This window comes from Molothrus aeneus, unplaced genomic scaffold (genome assembly GCF_037042795.1).
Source record: "Molothrus aeneus isolate 106 unplaced genomic scaffold, BPBGC_Maene_1.0 scaffold_36, whole genome shotgun sequence".
Lineage (NCBI taxonomy): Eukaryota > Metazoa > Chordata > Aves > Passeriformes > Icteridae > Molothrus > Molothrus aeneus.
This window is the reverse complement of record NW_027099027.1, coordinates 1,803,311-1,822,220: the sequence shown is the minus strand read 5'-3', so window position 1 is coordinate 1,822,220 and position 18,910 is coordinate 1,803,311. Positions and strand designations below refer to the sequence as shown.

The 18,910-nt window shown below is 48.4% G+C and overlaps 1 protein-coding gene and 1 pseudogene across 1 annotated transcript in view; one reads left to right on the top strand and one right to left on the bottom strand.

The window, feature by feature from the left end:
• Window positions 1-18,910, top strand: part of LOC136570728 (uncharacterized) — a 2,607,743-nt pseudogene that overhangs the window by 807,289 nt on the left and 1,781,544 nt on the right.
• Window positions 1-18,910, bottom strand: part of LOC136570729 (uncharacterized) — a 2,347,277-nt gene that overhangs the window by 659,068 nt on the left and 1,669,299 nt on the right. Inside the window, 1 exon segment of the mRNA XM_066571173.1 lies at window positions 12,322-12,913. Within this exon segment, the coding sequence (XP_066427270.1) occupies window positions 12,322-12,913 (592 nt within the window).

Genomic DNA, 18,910 nt, shown 5'->3' with positions numbered 1-18,910 from the left:
CATCCCTGAAATCGCTCTTTAAACACTCTCATGGCTCTGCTCCACTGTCCTCAGGCTCCACCCCACCGAGCACAGAGCTCCTTTGTCCCTATACAGTGCTCATGGGCCCGAGGCCTCCAAACCCCTCCTTGGGACATCTCTGGGCCCTCTCCAAAGTGTTTCCAAATGAAAACATTCGGCTCAGAGTCTAAAGAAATCACCAGAGGACAGGGCCAGCCCGACCTGTCTGTCCTGGCTACTTTTGTCTGGGAGCAATCCTTGGATATACAGAATTTGGGAGGCCAAATTCTAATTTTGGCCATGGTCCCTGGACAAGAAGGCTGGTTCTTTTCCATAGGAATGAGGAACAGAGCCCCTCTGTTTCAGGGACAGATGAGAGGTGACCACCAGAGGCCAAGGCGAGCCAGACCTGGCAGGTTTTGTTTTGTGAGATACCCTTGCATAGAGGAAATTATTTTAGGGAGCGTACCCGTTTTGGCAATGACCATCTGAAATGTCAGACAGCTCTTTTCCATAGCAAGGAAAGCACAGAGCCCCAGTGCTCCAGGAGCTGATGAGAGGCAGCCCTTGACACCCCAAGATCAGCCAGAGCTCTCAGGTGGGCCCTGGGAGGCCAAGCCAGGCAGAGCTGTTCCATGTTCCCTGGGTTCCATGGGGTCCCACAGGGTCCCAATGGTCCCTTGCTTCCATGGGGCCTTGAGGTGTCATAATGCCCCCTTGGTGACACCAGGCCCTGAAGGTTGGAATGGTCTCCATGGTTCCATCAGGCCCCACAGAGCCACAATGGTCTCTGGGTCCATGGAGCCCCTCTGTGTCACCATGGCCCCTTGGTTCCATGGGCTCCAGTGGTGCCACAATGATCCCCTTGGTTCCATGGGCTCCAGTGGTGCCACAATGATCCCCTTGGTTCCCTGGGCTCCAGTGGTGCCACAATGATCCCCTTGGTTCCCTGGGCTCCAGTGGTGCCACAATGATCCCCTTGGTTCCATGGGCTCCAGAGGTGCCACAATGATCCCCTTGGTTCCATGGGCTCCAGTGGTGCCACAATGATCCCCTTGGTTCCATGGGTCCCCACAGTGTCCCAGGGATCTCCATGGGAAGGAAAGAACCCAGCCCCACTGTTGCAGGCGCAGCCACCAGAGGCCCAGGCCAGCCAGCCTTGACGGTACTGGCAGATTTTGCCTGGGAGCAACCCTTGGATATTGAGAATTTCAGAGGTGGAATCCCAATTTCAGACATGGACACTGGAGGAGAAGGATGGTTCTTTTCCATAGGAAGGAAAGCACAGAACACCGGTGGTGTCTCAGGGGCAGATGAAAGGCGGCCATCAGAGGCCAAGGCCAGCCAGACCTCTCTGTCCTGGCAGCTTTTGTCTGAAAGCAACCCTTGGCATCAGGAATTTGGGAGGTGGAACCCCAATTTCGGCCGTTTCTGCATGGATAAGAAGGACGGTTCTTTTCCATAGGAAGGAAAGCACCCAGCCCCAGTGTTTGGACAGCAGGGGAGAGGCACCCCCAGGAGGCCAAGGGCAGCCAGACCTGTCTGTCCTGGCAGCTTTCACCTGGGAGCAATCCTTGGATGTACGGAGTTTTGGAGGTGGAATCCCAGTTTTGGCCATGGTCAAGATGGGTGGTTTTGCCCATAGGAAAGTAAAGCACAAAGTCGAAGTGTTTAGGAAGAGGATGAGAGGTGGCCACCCTCAGGCCAAGCCAGCCAGCCCTGTCTCTCCTGGCACCTTTTGTCTAGGGGCTTTCCTTGGACATTGGGCATTTTGGAGGTGGAATCTCAGTTTTGGCTGTGGGTGCCTGGACAGGAAGAAGAGTTCTTTTTATAAGGAAGGAAAGCACCCAGCCCCAGTGTTTCAGAGGCAGATGAGGGCCAGCCCTCAGGAAGCCAAGGCCAGCCAGACTTGTGAGTGCTGGAAGCTTTTTCTGGGAGCTATCCTTGGATATAAGAAATTCCAGAGGCAGTTGCCCAGTTTTGGCCATGAGTGCCTGGTTGAGATGGAGGGTTTTTTCCCACAAGAAATAAAAGTGATAATGGAGCCCTGGAAAATGTTGAAAATAGTCTTTGAAACTATTGGGCTTTGTGTTTTCTCAGGTCACTGCACCTGCCTAAGCAGTATGATAGGAGATATAATTGTTTGATGTGGTGATTGTTTAGTAATTAAATATAATTATTATATAACCATAAGAAGAATCGTGAGAAACTGTGTTGGAAATTTAAAGGGGGCTATGTTTGGCTGAAATCTGTGCATACAATAGAACAATATAAGTTTAATAATTACATGAAAGTTATGTAATGATAGAGTATAAAACACGTTCACCTCGAATGTATGGTCGGAATCAGATTTGGGTGGAAACTACCCCGATTCCCAGAGCTCTTGAATAAAAAGCACCGCATATAATCGCTGATGTGATTATGTGTTTCTGAACGCTAACATTTTGGCGACCCCGGATGGGACCCTGCGGGTGCTGCTGAGCGAGTTTCGCGACTCGACCGCGCTCCAGCCGGCACCGAGGGATTCTCGGGGAGCTCGATCGGCCGCGACCGCTTCTGCCACTCGCCACGTCCCCGGGAGAAAGGTAAGGTGCTTTTTACTTTGGTTTGAGTGCCTGCCAATGAGACGCAGCGAAAGCTACGCTTGGTTGGGCTAAAGGAATTCCTGCTGGTACAAGCCTAGGCGCCGTTCCATAAGACAATCGCGAAAGCGTTGCGGGTTCGGCAATTTGTGGTATATTTGGAATGGAGAAACTTAAAGGGATTTTGGGCGGCAACACCTCTATCCTGCAAAGTTCTCCTTTGGGGTGCTTATTAGCTCATTGGAAACAGGGTAATTTTGGGGAAGAATTACGTAAAGCTAAGTTGATTGATTATTGTAATACATGGTGGCCAGAATATGCCTCGGAGAATGGTGAAAAATGGCCAAAATACAGTACTCTGCAATATAACACTATTTCACACTTACTGTCATTGTGTAAACAAGAAGGAAAATGGGATGAGGTTCGGTATGTTGATTTGTTTTTCTATTTACGGGGAAAGCCAGAATGGCAGGATGAATGTGGACTAATGATGGTTAAAACATCTGCAAGCAATAAGTGTGGGGTTTGTGAGGAATGTTGTTTGGAACACTTGGCATTGAAAGAAAGCCTGAGTAGGGAAAATTAGACAGATATTGATTTACAGGTAGCTCCAATAGGGACAAGAGAACCTAACCCTATCCCACCTGTTCCATCTGTCCCTATCCCACTGCCTGCTCCTACCCCACCTAGTCCTGAACCTGTCTCGTCTAGTACACCCTTCCCTCTTTATTCTCCTCTCCCATCGTCACCTGATCCCTCTTCCTCGGAAGATGAGCAAAACCTAACTGTGGTTAGAAGGGAGAGAGAGAGAATCAACGATGGGGTAGCCCACAGAACCAGGAGTCGGTCTAACCTTGCCCCAGTTATGGATAGAAAAGACATAGGCAGACAAAAACGGACTGTAATTGCCCCCTTGCAACAAAGTGTAGGAGTGGAAGGGCCAGTATTTATAAAAGTGCCTTTCTCTCCTGCAGATTTAGTTATTTGGAAACAATCAGCCAGAATTTATAGAGAAAATCCTGATAAAATGGCATGAGTATTAAAAATGGTTATAAAAAACTCAAAATCCTGACTGGGATGACATACAATAATATGTATATTAATATATTATATATATATTTATATATATATATACTTTTATATAGTATATTAATATATCTAATATATGAATATTAGATACTTTGATGGATTCTACTGAGAAAGAGATGGTACTTAAGGCAGACAAAGAAAGGGTAAGAGAGAACATCAGAAACAGACTCGTAACAGGGAATTTAGATGAGAATTTCCCAATTGAGGATCCATCCAAATTGGGACCCTAATTTATTTTGCGATGTGGGGAGACTACGGAAATATCAAGAGTGGATCCAAATAGGAGTTCAGAATGCTGTGCCCAAAACTATAAATGGGTCTTAACTATATGAAGTTCAGCAGGAAAAGACAATGTCCAGACTTGAACAACCAGTTTCACCAGGGCAATCAGTGCCAGCAGGTTACCAAGGGGATGGTTTTGGGGGAGTATACCAGCTGACTAGACACAGAGCAAGTAGAACAAGTTAAGGAACCTCTTATAAATAAACAATTAGGACATAAAGAGGTCAAATTTCTAATAGATACAGGAGCTACTCACTCGGTATTGAATGATTTGCAAGGACAAATTGGGGACAAGGAAACAACAATAGTCGGCGCTACAGGGAAAGAGGAAAAACGGCCATTCTTGCAACCCCTAGATTTGTGTTTTGGGAACAAAGTTATAACACACGAATTCCTATACATACCTGAGTGTCCAATTCCGCTTTTAGGGAGAGATTTGCTAGCGAAACTTGATGCAGTAATAACCTTTGAAAATGGGGAGCTTATAATGAATGAATCAAAGACAGGACAGATTTTAATGATCAAAGAAAAACCTGTTCCCTCTACCCCTAGGGAGGTAGGAGATGCAGTGATTCCCTCTGTATGGGAGACAGATATACCAGGGAAACCTAAATTGGCACAACCAGTGCATGTAGAGTTAAAAGAAGGGGCGAGGCCTCTACAAGTCAAACAGTTTCCCATAAAACCAGAAGCATGGCAAGGAATAAGTAAAGATTATTGAGAAATTCTTGAAATACCGAATTTTAGAAGAATGTGAATCAGAATTTACTACACCAATATTTCCAGTAAAGAAGCCAAATGGTGAATATAGATTAGTGCAGGATTTGAGAGCAATAAATAAAATCACAAAGGACATTTCTCCAGTGGTAACAAATCCTTACACATCCATAACATCCGTAAAGGAGATATATAAGTGGTTTAGTGTAATTGATTTAAAAGATGCCTTTTTCTGCATCCCCCCTTGACAAAGAAAGTAGGAAACTGTTTGCCTGTGAGTGGAAAACCCAGGGAATGGGAGAAAGACCCAACTCACCTGGACACGATATAAGAACTCGCCGACCCTATTCGGAAACCAACTGGCAAAGGAGCTGGAGATTTGCACCGAGAGTGGGCAAGTACCAAGAGACCAATACCTGTTGTTGCAGTATGTTGATGATATACTAATAGCTACAGAAGAAAAGCAACCTGTATAAAGGTAACCATTGAGATTTTAAATTTAGTGGGAATGGGAGGTTATAAAGTACCCAGAGGAAAGGCACAAATTGCCCAACAGACTGTGATCTACCTGGGATGTGAAATTTCACAAGGGCAACGAAAACTAGGCACTAACCGTATCCAAGCTATTTGTGCTGTTCCAGAGCCCCAGAATCTACATGAGCTGCGAGTCTTCCTCGGGATGGCAGGATGGTGTCGCCTGTGGATCATGGACTATGGACTGATTGCGAAACCCCTGTGTGAAGCTCAGAAGATGCAGCCATTCACCTGGGACAAGCCGCAGAAAGAAGCCTTCCTAAAATTAAAGGAAGCACTGACAACTGCTCCAGCATTAGGGTTACCTGATCTGTCTAAAGATTTTCAGCTGTTTGTCCATGAAAGGCTGCGCCTAGCACTAGGAGTCCTGACCCAAGGTCTGGGAAGCTGGAAAAGGCCGGTGGGCTACTTTTCCAAACAACTTGACAGCATAAGTGCCGGGTGGCCTCCATGTCTGCGGGCAGTCGCAGCCACTGTGATGCTGATACAAGAAGCCAGGAAGCTCGCTATGGGAAGGCACATAGATGTCAATGTACCACACATGGTAACCACTGTCTTAGAGCAGAAGGGGGGCCATTGGCTATCCCCAAGCAGGATGATGAAATTCCAGGTAGTCCTGACTGAGCAGGATGATGTCACATTAAAAACAACTAACCTTTTGAATCCAGCTTTGTTCCTAGGTACCACAACTGAAGAAGGCCCATTAGAGCATGACAGTGTGTAGGTAATAGAGTACACCTACTCAGCAAGAGAAGACCTGAAAGACATCCCACTAGAGCAGCCAGAGTGGGAGCTGTTTACAGATGGGAGCAGCTTCGTGGAAAACGGAACCAGATACGCTGGGTATGCGGTAACAACAGTCAGTACAGCAGTGGAGGCAAAGGCATTACCACCAAATACATCTGCCCAGAAGGCAGAACTGGTTGCTTTAACCAGGGCACTAGCATTAAGTGAAGGGAAAAGGGTAAATATCTGGACTGACTCAAAATATGCTTTTGGAGTGGTGCATGTACACGGAGCACTGTGGAAAGAAAGAGGACTATTGTCCTTCTCAAGGTACGCACATTAAACATCAGGATGCAGTCCTGCAATTGATAAAATCAGTACAAAAACCTGAACAAGTGGCAATCATACACTGCAAACACAGCAATCAGGAAACTCCAAAATCTGTGAGGGAAATCAAAAGGCAGACTGGACAGCCTGACAGGTTGCTCGAGAGGTGCAAACAACAATGGCATTGATACCTTTAAAGCTTAATGTATCCCAATTCAATTTGCCTCCAGAACCAAAATATTCCGTAGAAGATGAGAGACTGGCACGCTTGCTAAATGCACAAAAGAATTCAGAGGGATGGTATGTGACTGCACAAGGACAGATAGTGGTACCCCCTTGATAATGAGAGAAGTTCTACAAATTAAACATAACGAATGTCACTGGGGAGCAGAGGCATTGGTAAAATTGCTAAAGCAGAGTTTAATTTCGGTATGGATGTTAACAATGGCAAAATCAGTAATGTCAAAGTGTGATATCTGCTTGAAAAACAACCCAGTGGCTAGACGACAGGCACAGCTAGGAAGAATTCGGATAGGAATAGAGCCAGGAGACTATTGGCAGGTAGATTTTGTAGACTTGCCAAGAACTCGAGGATACAAATACCTGTTAGTGGGGGTTGACACATTTTCTGGGTGGCCAGAAGCCCTTCCCTGTCGCACCAACCAAGCAAAGGAAACAGTAAAGTGGTTACTACAGGAGATTATTCCCAGGTTCGGGGTGCCCCTAGGGTATCATCAGATAGGGGGCCCCATTTCATAGCTACAGTAGTAAGAGAGGTAAGTAGATTGCTGGGGATAACTTGGGACCTCCACACACCGTGGAGACCCCAGTCAAGTGGACAGGTAGAGAGGATGAATCAGACACTAAAGAGGCAAATCAGTAAAATATGCCAAGAAGCCAAATTGCAGTGGCCCCAGGCTTTGCCAATAGCACTGTTGAGGATTCAGATAAAGCCTAGGAGTGGGATGTCCGTCAATCCTTATGAGATATTGTATGGGAAACCATATGAATCTCCTGAGCCTAACCCTAATGTGCATGTCACAGGAAAGCAGGAAGTGTATAATTATGTTCTGTCTCTCGGGAAAACTTTAGCTCGGCTCTGGAGCATCCTGGTGTGGAATAGACCGCTGACTCTCGAGAACCCAGTTCATAACATACATCCAGGAGACGAGGTGTACATCAAGAACTGGAACGAAGAACCGCTGAAAGAAAAGTGGAGTGGGCCCCACCAGGTACTGCTGACCACCTTTACAGCAGCCAAAGTAGCCGGCATGGAGCCCTGGATTCATTACACCCGAGTGAAGAAAATCCATCCTGGATCACGGACTGTGTAAACTGTGGAACCAACAAGGCTGCAGATGTGTTTAATTGCTTCAGAATGCTATCAGTAATTGTGCTAACGTTATGGTCATTAATGTCTTTCGGATGTGGAATGCAAAAAGATCAACTAAACACTCTTCATTCTAGAATGAAGAGAGAGGTACAAACAGAAACACAGGTGATAAAGGTTTCTAATGCAGTTTGGGCTGAGAATGTAATGATTGGATTAGTCAAAGACTTTGCCAAATGCAAAACACCTGTAGAATAACTGCCTGTCTGCCAATACCAAAGGCAGCAGGAGAGCCAGTAAATTGGGGAATCATAACATCAAAACTACCTGAAATACAAAACAACAAAACAATTGCAATGCAAACAGGTACCTGAGTCGAGGCAAGTAGTCAAGGAAACTTGGGAGAAAATAGGAACATGGATGAGACCCATGGGCCAGAAAGACTGTATTCTAAGTGATGGCACACTAGGAACCCCTATGGGAGAATCAGGAGGCATCACACAATGGCAATGCTATTTGCCACACTATAAAAAGATTATAGAAAATGTTACAGAAACCACTCTGGTATGGAAGTGTGAGGCCAAGGATCAGAAAGGTCAGACAGAGCCTTGGGACAGTGCGTGGTCTCTGAGTATCCTTCAAAGATTCCAATGTATGGCAAACACCCCTTGGTGCATTAAGTGGGAAGGCCCCGAGAATGAAACAGATCCAGCAGTAACAAACACTGCCACCAGTAGCAGAACGAGGGCAGACAAAGTAAGTTGGTGGGCATGTAATAAAACTTATGACTGCACTTCGGATGATGCAGAGATAAAGCAGATGCCACCCCTGGCAATAGCCCTACAAACTGGCTGTGCTTGCAGAGGGATCAAACATAAACAAGGCAGAGTGAATTATAAAGCAGTTGTAGGATGTACCAGGAGTACAGTCCGAGGTCCAGGACAATTTGTATGGGCAGCAAGCGATGGCACCTGGACAACACATCTGCCTGTAGATGGGAAAGTAAAGGAAATTACTTTAGGCCTCCCAACCTCATGTCCAATTTGGAAAAAGTCCCCATTTAATGGAAAACATGAACTTGTGCAGATAAGAGCAAGACGAGAAGTTCTAGACAATGAAAATCCAGATGACACTTGGCAAGAACCCTCTGGTGGAGTGAAATTTGGGTGGGCCCGAGAGTCTTTGCTTGGTCCTATAGCAAACTATCAGAGTAGAAGATGCTGTACAAACTTACAGGTCAGGTAGATAGACTGGCAAGAGTCACCCGGGAAGGATTTAAAGAATTAAACGTACAATTACAAGCCACCACAAAAGTGACTTTACAAAATCGGTTAGCCTTAGATTTGTTACTCCTGAAAGTGCATGGAGTACGTGGATTTTTAAAGGGACTGGTTGGTCATTGCTGCATTCACATCCCTAATGTAACTGCAGATGTAGAATATGACATCAATCAGTTGAAACAAAGAGAGCATGAAGCACAAGAAGAGCAAAAGGATTTGACTATGACCTAGCTAGGCAAAATCTTTAAAGGGTTAGGGTGGAATGTGAGTTCATGGATTAAATCTATCATTGAGAGTGTGATAATCTTACTAATTGTATTCTTAGCAATTTGGTTAGTTTACAGCATCTTGAAAGGAGAGATACAGAAGAAAACGTCCTGGAACCAGAAGATAATAAAGGCACTGACACGAGATCCACGCCCACCATCTTCTGGTTCTCCAGTGCGTGACAGCATCCACGACAACGTTTACATCAACCATGGCCTTGAAGAACGTCAAGAATAAATTGAGAAATAAAGGACTGTATCAAGTGAAAACATTTACACCTATAGTGAAGTGAAAATGCTTTCAAAGGGGGGAGAATGATAGTGGGGCCCTGGAAAAATGTCAAAAATAGACTCTGAAAATGTTAGGCTTTGTGCTTGCCAGATCATGTGAAATCGCACCTGCGTAAGCAGAACATGATAAATGATATAATTGTTAGATGTGATGATTGTTTAGTAATTTAATATAATTATTGTTTAATCATAAGAAGAATCATGAGAAACTATGTTAGAATTTTGAGGGGGGCCACAAGGAGCCCATGCTTGGCTGAAATCTATGTATACAATAGAACAATATAAGTTTAATCATTAACATGAAAGTTATATAAGGATAGAATATAAAAACATGTTCATCCTGAACCCATGTCGGAGTCAGATTTGGGTTGGTACCCCTGACACCCAGAGCTCTTCAATAAAAGCACCTGCATACAATCATTCTGGTGATTATGTGTTTCTGAACGCTAATATACCCAGTAAACTGTTAAACCCTTCCCAGTTGCTGTGCATGAGGCTCTATGAATATGCACCAGGCTGATGTAAGGGGAAAGGTATTTCAGGGGATCCCCGAAGGTAACAGGGTGCTCCTGGCTGAGTGCCAAGATGCACCCGGCCGTAACAACCTTTGATCCATAGTCCTGGTCGCACATTGTTCTTTATTAAACTTTTTAGATTTTCACAGGAGAGTGAACGCATTTTTCACATTTTTGAATGGTTGAAGTTTTTTCATTTTTCACGGGAGGGAGTTTTGAAGAGCTGCAAGTGGCCAATCTGCCTGCAACAAGCACCATTCCACGGGCTCTTGTCACCTTTCCCGACACGGCTGCTGCAGCTCATGGAGGGTAAAGCCCTGGAGGCTCCTTATGGGCGGTTATGGACGATTGCAGGCAGCACCTCCATGCCCTGGATCAGCGGTGCCCACTCCTGGGAACCCCCACGTGTTCCAGTTTCTGTGAAGCTGCCTGTGAAAAACATTCACTCTCCCGTGAAAATGTAAACAGGTTAATAAAGGACTTTAATAAAAGTTTAATGGGGGACCAGGACCATGGAGCAAAGGTTATTACGGCCGGGTGCATCTTGGTGCTCAGCCAGGAGCACCCTGTTACCTTCGGGGATCCCCTGAAATACCTTTCCCCTTACATCAGCCTGGTGCATATTCACAGACCCTCATGCACAGCAAACTTTCCCTCAAACTAGTTTACATCTTCCAAGAACTGTGTAGCATGGCTCTCCCTTGGATCTGCCTTTTTAGAGCATGCAGATTCCTTGGTTGTGGTTTTAGTCCATTCTCTTTATCACCTCCAGGTTTTGGGCCTTGGTGCACTCTGCCTTCAGACGGGGAATGCTGATAGTTGGCAGATCTGTACAGGTGTCCTCATCCCGTGTGCATTGGATGTTATCCCATCCAAGCAGGCAGTTTAACACAAGCAGCCTTTTCACAAGCTTAATTAACGACAGAAATAAAAACTATATAACAAAATATATATATAATTTACATATATATTTAAATATATATATATATATATTATATATATATATTAAAAATATATATATATAATTTACTTTATAAAACAGTCCCAGCCCATATTTGATCCCAGTCTGTGTGGTCCTGATCCATATGGTCCCAGTCCCTGGGATCCCAGTCCATACAGTCCCAGTCCATATTTGGTCCCACTTCAGGCTATCCTGGTCTGGAGGGTTCTGATCCACAGGATCCCCATCCATGTGATCCCAGTCCAGGTGATACCAGCCCATATTTGATCCCAGCCCATATTTGATCCCAGCCCATATTTGATCCCAGTCCGTATTTGATCCCAGTCTGTGGGGTCCTGCACACACTCCCAGGGTCTGGAATTCCAGTTCCCAGCCAGGAAAAAATGTTCCTGCCCTTGAACTTCCTTCCTATCCCCTCAACAAATTGCAATAAAATTATAAAGAAAGAAATAATAATTGAAATTAAGTAAATTATACTAAAAACGAAATATAAAAATCTCAACTCTTCTTTACAATGATTCAACTCCAACAATGATTCAACTCAAACCAACAATAACTATTACTATAATATTACCAATGCATATAAATAAACAAATTATATATCAAGAAATACCTTTTGAAAATTTTAACTCTATGACTAATGTACTTTAGATAAAAGTATCTAAAGAAACTACCATGCAATCTTACACATCTTAGTTAAACAATTCATATTACAAATATACTAAACACAAAACCAAAACACCACTATAATTTCTCAGACATTTCAACCAAACAATTAAACTTTAATAACATCCTTAAGTACTCTTGAAAAATTAAAATTATTTTTAAAACATTAATTGTGTGCAGGTGGTTTTATTTTGATATTGGTTTTTGGATTGTTTGGGTTAGATGATTTAAAAAATGGGACTTTTATAGGAATTGAATCAGCTGAGAAGGTGGCACTCTGCAAACAGAACTGACTGAAAATGAACGGGACAGAAATCAGTAACTCTGAAAGTTTTATTTGCTATCAAATACATCCCACACACCCAGGCACACACAATCCCCATCCCATTGCTCCAAATTGGGATCCCACTTCTCCCAATCTCCTTCCAACTCCATCTCAACTTGACAGCTGTGGAATGGAGTGAGTTTGGCCTGGGATTGAGTTTTTTGAGGAGGGAACAAGCAATCTGAGGTGGAATTGAGCCCTTTGGGGTTAAAATTCAGTTATTTTCAGTGGGATTTGAGTGGTTTTGAGGTGACTGTTCCATCCCAATGGACTTTTGGAGGACAGAGAGATGGAGAAGAGAAAAAAATTCAGGTCAAACCAAAGGAGAAGCAGCCAGGTGTGTTCCCAACATGGATCACAGGGAATGTGAGTGACCAGGGCTGTGCCCAAAGTGCCTCCTCCAGTGGGGGATGGAGCTGCAGCAGCGCACGAAGCTCTTCCCGCACTCGGGGCACTCGCAGGGCTTCCCTTACCGGTGCCTCCGTTGGTGTTTGGTCAAGTGAGAGCTCCTGGAGAAGCTCTTCCCACACTGGGGACACTCGTAGGGCCTCTCCCCAGTGTGGATGCGCTGGTGCTTGACGAGGGTGGAGTTGTGCTTGAATCCCTTCCCACAGTCGGGGCATTGGAAGGGCCTCTCCTCCGTGTGAATCCGATAGTGCTGGAGGAGATTGGAGCTGGTCAGAAACCTCTTCCTGCATTTATCACACTCGTAGGGCCTCTCCCCTGTGTGGATGCGCCGATGGGTGTCGAGGGTGGAGTTGTACTTGAATCCCTTCCCGCAGTCGGGGCATTGGAAGGGTCTCTCCTCTCTGTGAATCCGATAGTGCCGGAAGAGACTGGAGCTGGTCTGAAACCTCTTCGCACACTTGGAGCACTCATAGGGCCTCTCCCCAGTGTGGGTCCTCTGGTGCTGGATCAGGTGGGAGCTCCTCCTGAAGCTCTTCCCACACTCCCCACACTCATAGGGCTTTTCCCCAGTGTGGATCCTCTGGTGCCTGATCAGGCGGCAGTTCCACCTGAAGCTCTTCCCACACTCCATGCACGTGTGGTGCTTCTCCCCATCATGAAGCTGCTCATGGAGCACCAGCTCCGAGCTCTGGCTCCATCTCCGGCCGCCTTCCCGGCCCAGGCTGCCTCTTTCCCCCTCACATTCCTGCCATCTGCGTTTGCAGCCCCTCCTCGTGCGGCATCTCCGGGGCTTTTCCTCCCCGTTGGCTTCCTGCGCCGTGGAGCCGCTCAAAACGGCCTCTGCCACCAGGTTCTGCCGCGGGCATTTGTCCTCCCTGCTCTCCATGCTCAGCTCGTGCTCTGGGGGAGGAAGGACAAGGACAGCATGGGATTTGCCTCCGTGCCACAGGCAAGGGCAACGAGATCCCCCCAGGCCGTCTCTGGGGACGCACTGCCCCCTCTTGGCTCTCCCCATTTCGGGATGCCGGGGCTGTTTGGGCTCCCGGGCTCCCTTCTCCCCTCATTCTCTGCTCTGCGCTGCAGCGGCTCCAAGGAGTCCCCCCTGCCCCTCTCCAGGCTCTTGAGGCTCCCGCCAATGGTGGCGCTCCCCCCTCTCTGGCCTCCCCACTTTGGCCTCCTGGGGGACACAGGGCTCTGCTCCTCCAGGCTGCCTCTGCCGGCAGCCGCCACCGCCACCCCCCGATGTCCCCCCGAGGGGCCTTTTCCGCTCAGCCTTGGACTTCTTCATTCTCCAAACATCCCCCCAAAAACCCAACCCAGGGACCCCCCGGGATATCCGGGCCGGGCTCCCCCTGCCCGCTCACCTGCGCCTTGGGGGGGGCGATGATCCCACAGGTGGGGGCTGCGAATTCAGGCAGGGATCGAGACCACGTGGCTCCCTCAGCTCAGCCTTGATCCGCCTTTGTCCCTCCTCTTCCTCTTACTCCCGCTCCTCCTCTGTCCTATCTCCACCTCCCTCTCCTCCTCCCCCCTCACCCCGCCTCCTTCACTGCTCTTTCTCCTCCCGCTCCTCCTCTTCCATCCCCCCTCCTCCTCCTCCCCTGTCTTATCCCCACCTCCTGCTCCTCTTCCATCCCGCCCCTTCCATTCCTTCTCCTCCTCCTCCCCCCTTACCCGCCTCCTCCTCCCCCTCCATCCCTGCCCTTCCCTCCCTCCTCCTCCTCCCCCAGAAGCAGCCACACCCTCGGTGCCCCGTTCCCGCAGCCCTCGCAGCCCGCGGCAGCAGCGGCGATGGAGCCGGGACAGGTCGGCATGGGCAGCGCGGGGCTCTCGGCTGCTCCCAGCCGCTGCGGGCGGGGGGAACCCGGCCCGGGCCAAAGGAGAGGCAAACTGGGCAAACTGGGGGCAGGTCACAAAGCTAAGGATGCAGCAGAAAATGGAGCTGAAAGAGTTATTTTAATATTAACTCCAAACGAGGAAAAACTGGAAATTCCAAAGTTTAGGGAAGCCGAGAAAAAAGAATTAAACAAGATAGGAAATGAACAAGATAAATCATAGAAATAGAAACTTCTACATGGAAGACAATTACTTAATAAAATGTGCTTACTAGGAAAATATTAGAAGACGTGCATCAGAAACCCCACTGGCGTACCCAAGCTTTATGTGATCATTTTTTAAGGAATTTTGGGTGCCCTGGGATTTTTGGTGTAGCAAAGCAAGTAACTGAAAGATGCTTAATTTGCCAAAGGATAAATAAAAAGGTGATGAGAAAAACAACATTAGGAGGTCATGAGTTAGCTCGTCGACCATTTCAAAATATCCAAGCAGAAGTTTAGATTTGTTAGGTTCTGGATTTATTTGGAAAAAAAACCATTTAATCTAGAAGAAAGAGAATATGCCATATGTTAGACAGGAGATTTTAGGAGAATAAAAATCTTTGAAGTATCAGAAACACCCGAGGAAAAAAACAAGAAAATAAAAAGGGGAAATGAAAGGGAGGGGAACAAGAGGAAAAGTCAGAAAGAGAGTGGGATCCTCTGCAGCTCTTGCCCCCTCCGTTCGCGGCCGAGGCGCCTGTCCCGGGTCCCGGCTCGCTGCCCGCCTCAGCTCCGCCTGCCCCGGTTTCCATCCCAGGTGCGGGCTCACTGCCCAGGGCAGCTCCACCTGCCCCGGCGCTGGCGGTGAATTTGTGTGCCCTGGCCCCACTGCCCGGCCCGCGGCCGCTCTGCCGGCCATGCTGGGGAAGATGGGGGTTGCTCTGTCCTGCCGCGTGGGCCGAGGTCACCGCGCCGACCGCACCGAGGGCGGGTCCCAGCCATCCCATCCCCGGCTGCCCTGCCCGTGCCAGCTGCGCTGGGCACCGCCGCTGCTGCTGCCGGGGTCTCCCACCTGCCTTTTCTCTGCCGGGAGCTGCCGGATCAGCCGCCATAAGCCATGTGGGGGCTGCCCACGCTCCGGCTCGGCCTCCACGGGAAGATCCCCCTCTGGCGATTCCGGCAGCAGACCCTGCCCACACTCCGACCGAGCCTCGGCGGGATATCCTCCCCTGACCCCTCCTGCTCTGAGTTACGTCCCCTTGGTAACCACAGCTCCTGCTGTTCAGGGAAAATCCCTTTCTCTACAGGAAGCACCTTATCAAAACACTAGGAGCTCAGTTAAAAGGCAGCCCTCTCCAAATTCTTTCTCAAAACACGGGAGAAAGGCTACAGAAGGTAAAAAAGTGAAAGAGTTAGATGAAGGGATTGCTCTATTGCCGTTAAGAGAGGTTCCCATGGCAGGGATGCGCTGCCCCGCCCCGCGGGAGCCACCGGCGCCCCTGCCGGCCGTGCCCGGAAGTGCACCCAAGGGGAAAGCGCCGCAGCCGAAAGGCCGGGACCGGCTCCGGGCTCTGTTTGTTGGCACTGCCGGAGCTGTTTATACACACTACTATTATTATATTATACACACTAGTAAAGAACCGTTATTCCTAATCCCATATCTTTGCCTGAGAGCCCCTTGATTTCACTATCCTAAAAATTAAGAGGGAGGGGTTTGCATTCTCCATTCCAAGAGAGGCTTTTTCTGCCTTCCCAAGCAGACACCTGTCTTGTAAAGCAAGACAAGCACCCACAGGCACTGAGGGGGGCTGCAGGAGGGGCAGAAGAAGGCCCTGCAGCACTTGGGCACAAAGGCCCAGCAGGTGAGTGCAAGAAGGGAGCAGCAAAAGGCCAAGCTGAAGGCAAAGGCCAGGGCAGAGCTCCTACAGCCCCTGAGGGATCAGCCCCAGGGCCCAAGGGGGCCCCAGCACCCAGGGCACGGGCTCGGCCACAAGCACCCGGCAGAGGCATTGCCCTCCTCGGCAGGGCACAGCCCACCCAAACAGCCCCTGGCAAGGAATCAGGGCTCCAGCTGCAGGGCACAAGGACACTGCAAGCAGAGACAGCAGCACCCTCAGGACCAGCAAGTCCACCCCGTGATGGACATGGATTGGCAGGGCTGTCACAGCTCCCATCACACCAGGGACCCTCCACACTGGAGCCCTTGAGAACATTCAGGTGGGTCTGCATTGAGAGGAGGCATTTTCTGATGGACACAGGGGCCTCTCTGAATCTTAGACCTAAAGGGGAAAATAGTAAAGGAATATTTTAATTTTTAAGGGAATGAGTGGGAAAGATGAGCAGGTATGATTTGTTCAACCACTATTAGAAGCTGTGGGGGATAGGTTTGAAATAAATGAATTTCTTTTTCTTCCTCCTGTGATTGTAATTAACTAGGAAGGAATTTGAGAGCTGGATTTTAATACTGTAAAAAGGGATACAGAGGCTAGTTTTGTTGTACCTCTGTGTCAAAAGTCTGACAAGGCCTATGCTGAAGTGAACCCAGAAGTGTGGGCAGCCCCAGGGAAATACAGAAAATTAGATATGGAGCCTCTACAAATTAAAGCAACCAGGACAAGCAATACCCTGTTCCAAGAGAGGGAAGGAAGGGCTTACAGCCTGGTATTGAGTCCCTGTTAAAGGCAGGGCTTTTGGAGCCAAGGGTGTCTCCCTACAACACTCCTATCTTGCCAGTCAACAAACTGGATGGATGGACACAAGGAGGAAACACAGAATTTTCAAGTGTTAAAATTAAGATTAACTGAGGCGAGTGGCCTGGGCCTTCCAGACAGGGAAAAAGAATTTGAATTATAGGTGGACGTTAAACAGGGTCTTGCCAAAGGAATTCTTGTGCTAAAATGTTTAACCCAGTGGCCAGAGAGCAGCCTCATTGTCTGCAGAATTGTGCAGCCACAGCTTCCGTGGGAGCAGAGGCCTGAAAACTGATGACAACAGGAGGATCTCCTAGAGTTCAAGTCTGGCATCAAGTTAAAGCTTTGACAACCAAAAGAGCCTCTAAATGGATGAGCAGGGCTCGGTTATTACAGTATGAAACTCGTTCAATGGCACAGGAGGATTCAGAACTGAGGACAGGGCAAGGGTTTAACCCAGCCTCCTGTTTGAACAGCCTGGAGAGGGGCTGGCAAGGAACCCAAGACTGCACTCAAGGGACAGAGCTCCCGAGCCAGGCTGGGAGAGATTGATGGGACATTCCCTGGCCTGAGGGAGACAATGTGTTTGTGGATGGCTCTGCAAGGGCAGCAGAAGGGAAAAGAGCTACAAGACAGGCTGTTATTAAGGAAGGGGAATCAGACAAAGCGCAGGTCACCGGCCCATGCTCAGCTCAACCCGCGGAGCTGTGGCTGCTTGTAAGAGCCTGGCACTGAAATGCCCTGAGCAGGAAGGCTTCAATATCTTCTGCTGACACCATGGCACCTAACAGGGGGCAAAAGCAATTCTGACTGCTTCAGCAATCACTGGATCACTTATTAACCTATTTCTAAAACAAATAATTCAAAGATAATGGATTGTGGAAGCAATAGATTCAGATGGGGAACTCATTTTACAGGAAAGACCCTTCAGGGGGTTATGGCAGCTTTAGGAATACAATGGGACCTCCATAACCCCTGGCAAGCCCAGAGCTCGGGTTGGGTAGAAAGAATGAATGGGGAAATAAAGAAACACCTTTGGAAGCCGGAGATAGAAACCAAGATGCCATGGGTACAGCTTTTGCCATTGGCTTTGGCAAGAAAAAGAGCCAGACCCAAGGCAGATATTCAATTATCTTCCTTGGAATTCATGTCTGGAATTCCTTACCTGGGCAATTCTCCACCTAGTGCAGGGTGGAAATAAGGGATGTAAATGTAAGGCAGGCTGTAGCCAGAATCCTGTCTCCTGTGGAATCTCTCCCCCAGGAAGCTGGGCTGGCACAGAGCCTGCCCTGGGACTTTGCTGTTGCCAACACCCAGCCAGGACATCGGCTCCTGCCTAAGGAGTGCAAAGCAGCACCACTGGTGGCCAAGGGGCGCACGCCAAGTGTCCCTGGGGCCAGAAACAGCTGCCAGCACAGCTGAGCACGGGGGGACCCCTCAGCCTGGCCTCAGGGGCTCTGAAGCCCCGGAGATTTGCACTTCCCGCCTGCAGCAGGACCATGGGAGCCGCCCCCGAGCCTGCCCTGAAGGCAACGCAGCAGCAGCCAGGGCTCCACAGCGGCCAAGCCCCTGGGCCTGCCCACAGATCCTCTGCTCAAACCCTCGGGAATCCTGGCCACCCTCCTCTGGCACCTCCAGCCACTGCGGCCAAGCCTCGCTGCCACTGCTGCAGCTCCAGCGCTGGCTGGGCCTGCACTGCCACAGCTGCTGGGGAGCACCACGGCACAATTCCACTCTGGGGCTCACTCACACCCACACTCTGGGCTGCCTGCGACTGCATTGCTGCAAAATGTACCCTTTCTGCTTCTTTTAAATCTTCTTTCTCTGCTCAGAAAGGTTTCTCTACTCAAAGGTTTGCCTTTGGGAAAGAAATTTTAAAGGTTTTATTTAAGGGGTTCCCAGTCTCTTCGGATGTTAAACTCATCTCCACCACTCAATGGAGATGAGTTTAACATCCGAACAGACTGGGAATAGCCCAAAAGACACCCACAGAGATAACGACCAGCAACAAAACATCAACGCCCCGCAGCAAACAGCAACCAACAGCTGCCCCAGACACTGCCCCCCGCACAGCTGGAGACACCTGGTCTGGAAAAGGCTGAGA